Source organism: Temnothorax curvispinosus, unplaced genomic scaffold, assembly GCF_003070985.1.
Source record: "Temnothorax curvispinosus isolate PA1 unplaced genomic scaffold, ASM307098v1 QBEX01004515.1, whole genome shotgun sequence".
Classification (NCBI taxonomy): Eukaryota; Metazoa; Arthropoda; class Insecta; order Hymenoptera; family Formicidae; genus Temnothorax; species Temnothorax curvispinosus.
The window spans coordinates 1-1,313 of NW_020214295.1; the positions used below are offsets into that span (position 1 = coordinate 1).

A 1,313-nucleotide genomic window follows, 5' to 3' on the forward strand; every position below is an offset into this window, starting at 1 on the left:
TTATTAGTGATTGGTGATTTATACATAAATTAAATTTTTCTTTGTTTTTAGATGAGAACCACGGAAGAGCATTTCGGAATAATCCTCGATTATAGCGAGCAACATAGCGAGCTCATAACGAATAAATTTGTCGGAGCCAGGGGCAAAGAAAATTTGCACCGACAGTGGCAAGAGTTGGTGGACGTTTTGAATGCCCTGCAGACTGAGACGAGGACAGTAAAACAATGGAAACAGGTGTGTAAACAATTATAATAAATTATAATTATTCATAGATTTTTTAACATTTGAGGCTCAATAATATTCATAATTCTATACAATAATAATATTCAAAGATAATATATGTATGTGTATATATATATATATAAATGAAGTATGCACGATTTTATATAAACAATAGCTTTATTTAGTACATAATCTAAAAAGATATATAAATTGACAATTTTGTTAGCTGCATAGTAACCGCAGCGAGCATTCATTGAATATATGGATTTTACAGGTTGTCGCAGACTGGAAATGCCGGGTAAAGAAGCAGTATGCTGAATTAAAGAAAGACTTCACAGCTGGAGGTGGGGCTCCGGTGATGGAAAACCTCACAGATCAGGAGATGCGCCTCCTAAATATAATGGGCATGACTGCAGCAGATGGGGACGAAGGGCTACAGGAATACGGCTTGGAATTTGAAGTATGTTCGTAAAGAAATACTTATTTTTTACTTTTTCACCTACTATAATTTGATAAACATTCACTTTCTTTCTCTGTACGTACGTCTGTCTGTCTTCCTTTCTCTCTACTTTTCCTTCTATAATTTCAATACTTATTTATTTTAATTCAAGTAAACAATAGATGTTTTTTAGTAAATTTGTGGTATGTGTTGTCGACATCACAACTTTTATAGTTGAAACCGCTCGACTTCTTGTTCCTTTTTTGTTCCTTTTTTCTTTTTTTCTTTTTGTTCCTTTTTGCAGTATACATTCATTACTGACAAATCTTATCCGTTAAATCTTCAAACAGTAATTGTTCATGTTCTACAAACCTTGATATGTATTGTCGACGTTGCAAATTTTTACTTGATTCGGCACAACCTCGATTAATGATGTATGTGTATTTATAAGTATTATTCATTGTCAGTTAATTACTAAAGATTTCGTAGTGCACCATTTTTCATAAAGTAAAGTATATTGTAAAACTAAACAATGTACTTTTACGTTTCTCACGACTTCAATTTTTCAGAAGTCGAGCGGCCCTAACTAAAATTTGTAATGTCGACAATACATATCAACGTTTTGAACATGAACAATTATTGTTGAAAGATT

The 1,313-nt window shown here is 32.4% G+C and overlaps 1 protein-coding gene across 1 annotated transcript; it reads left to right on the forward strand.

The window, feature by feature from the left end:
• Positions 1-51: 51 nt before the first annotated feature.
• LOC112453552 lies at positions 52-857 on the forward strand (the record flags this gene model as incomplete). The annotated part of the gene is made up of 2 exons (XM_025014347.1): positions 52-234; positions 497-857. Coding segments are annotated over 2 exons (381 nt in total), but the record flags the coding sequence as incomplete, so codon positions are not given.
• Positions 858-1,313: the final 456 nt, after the last annotated feature.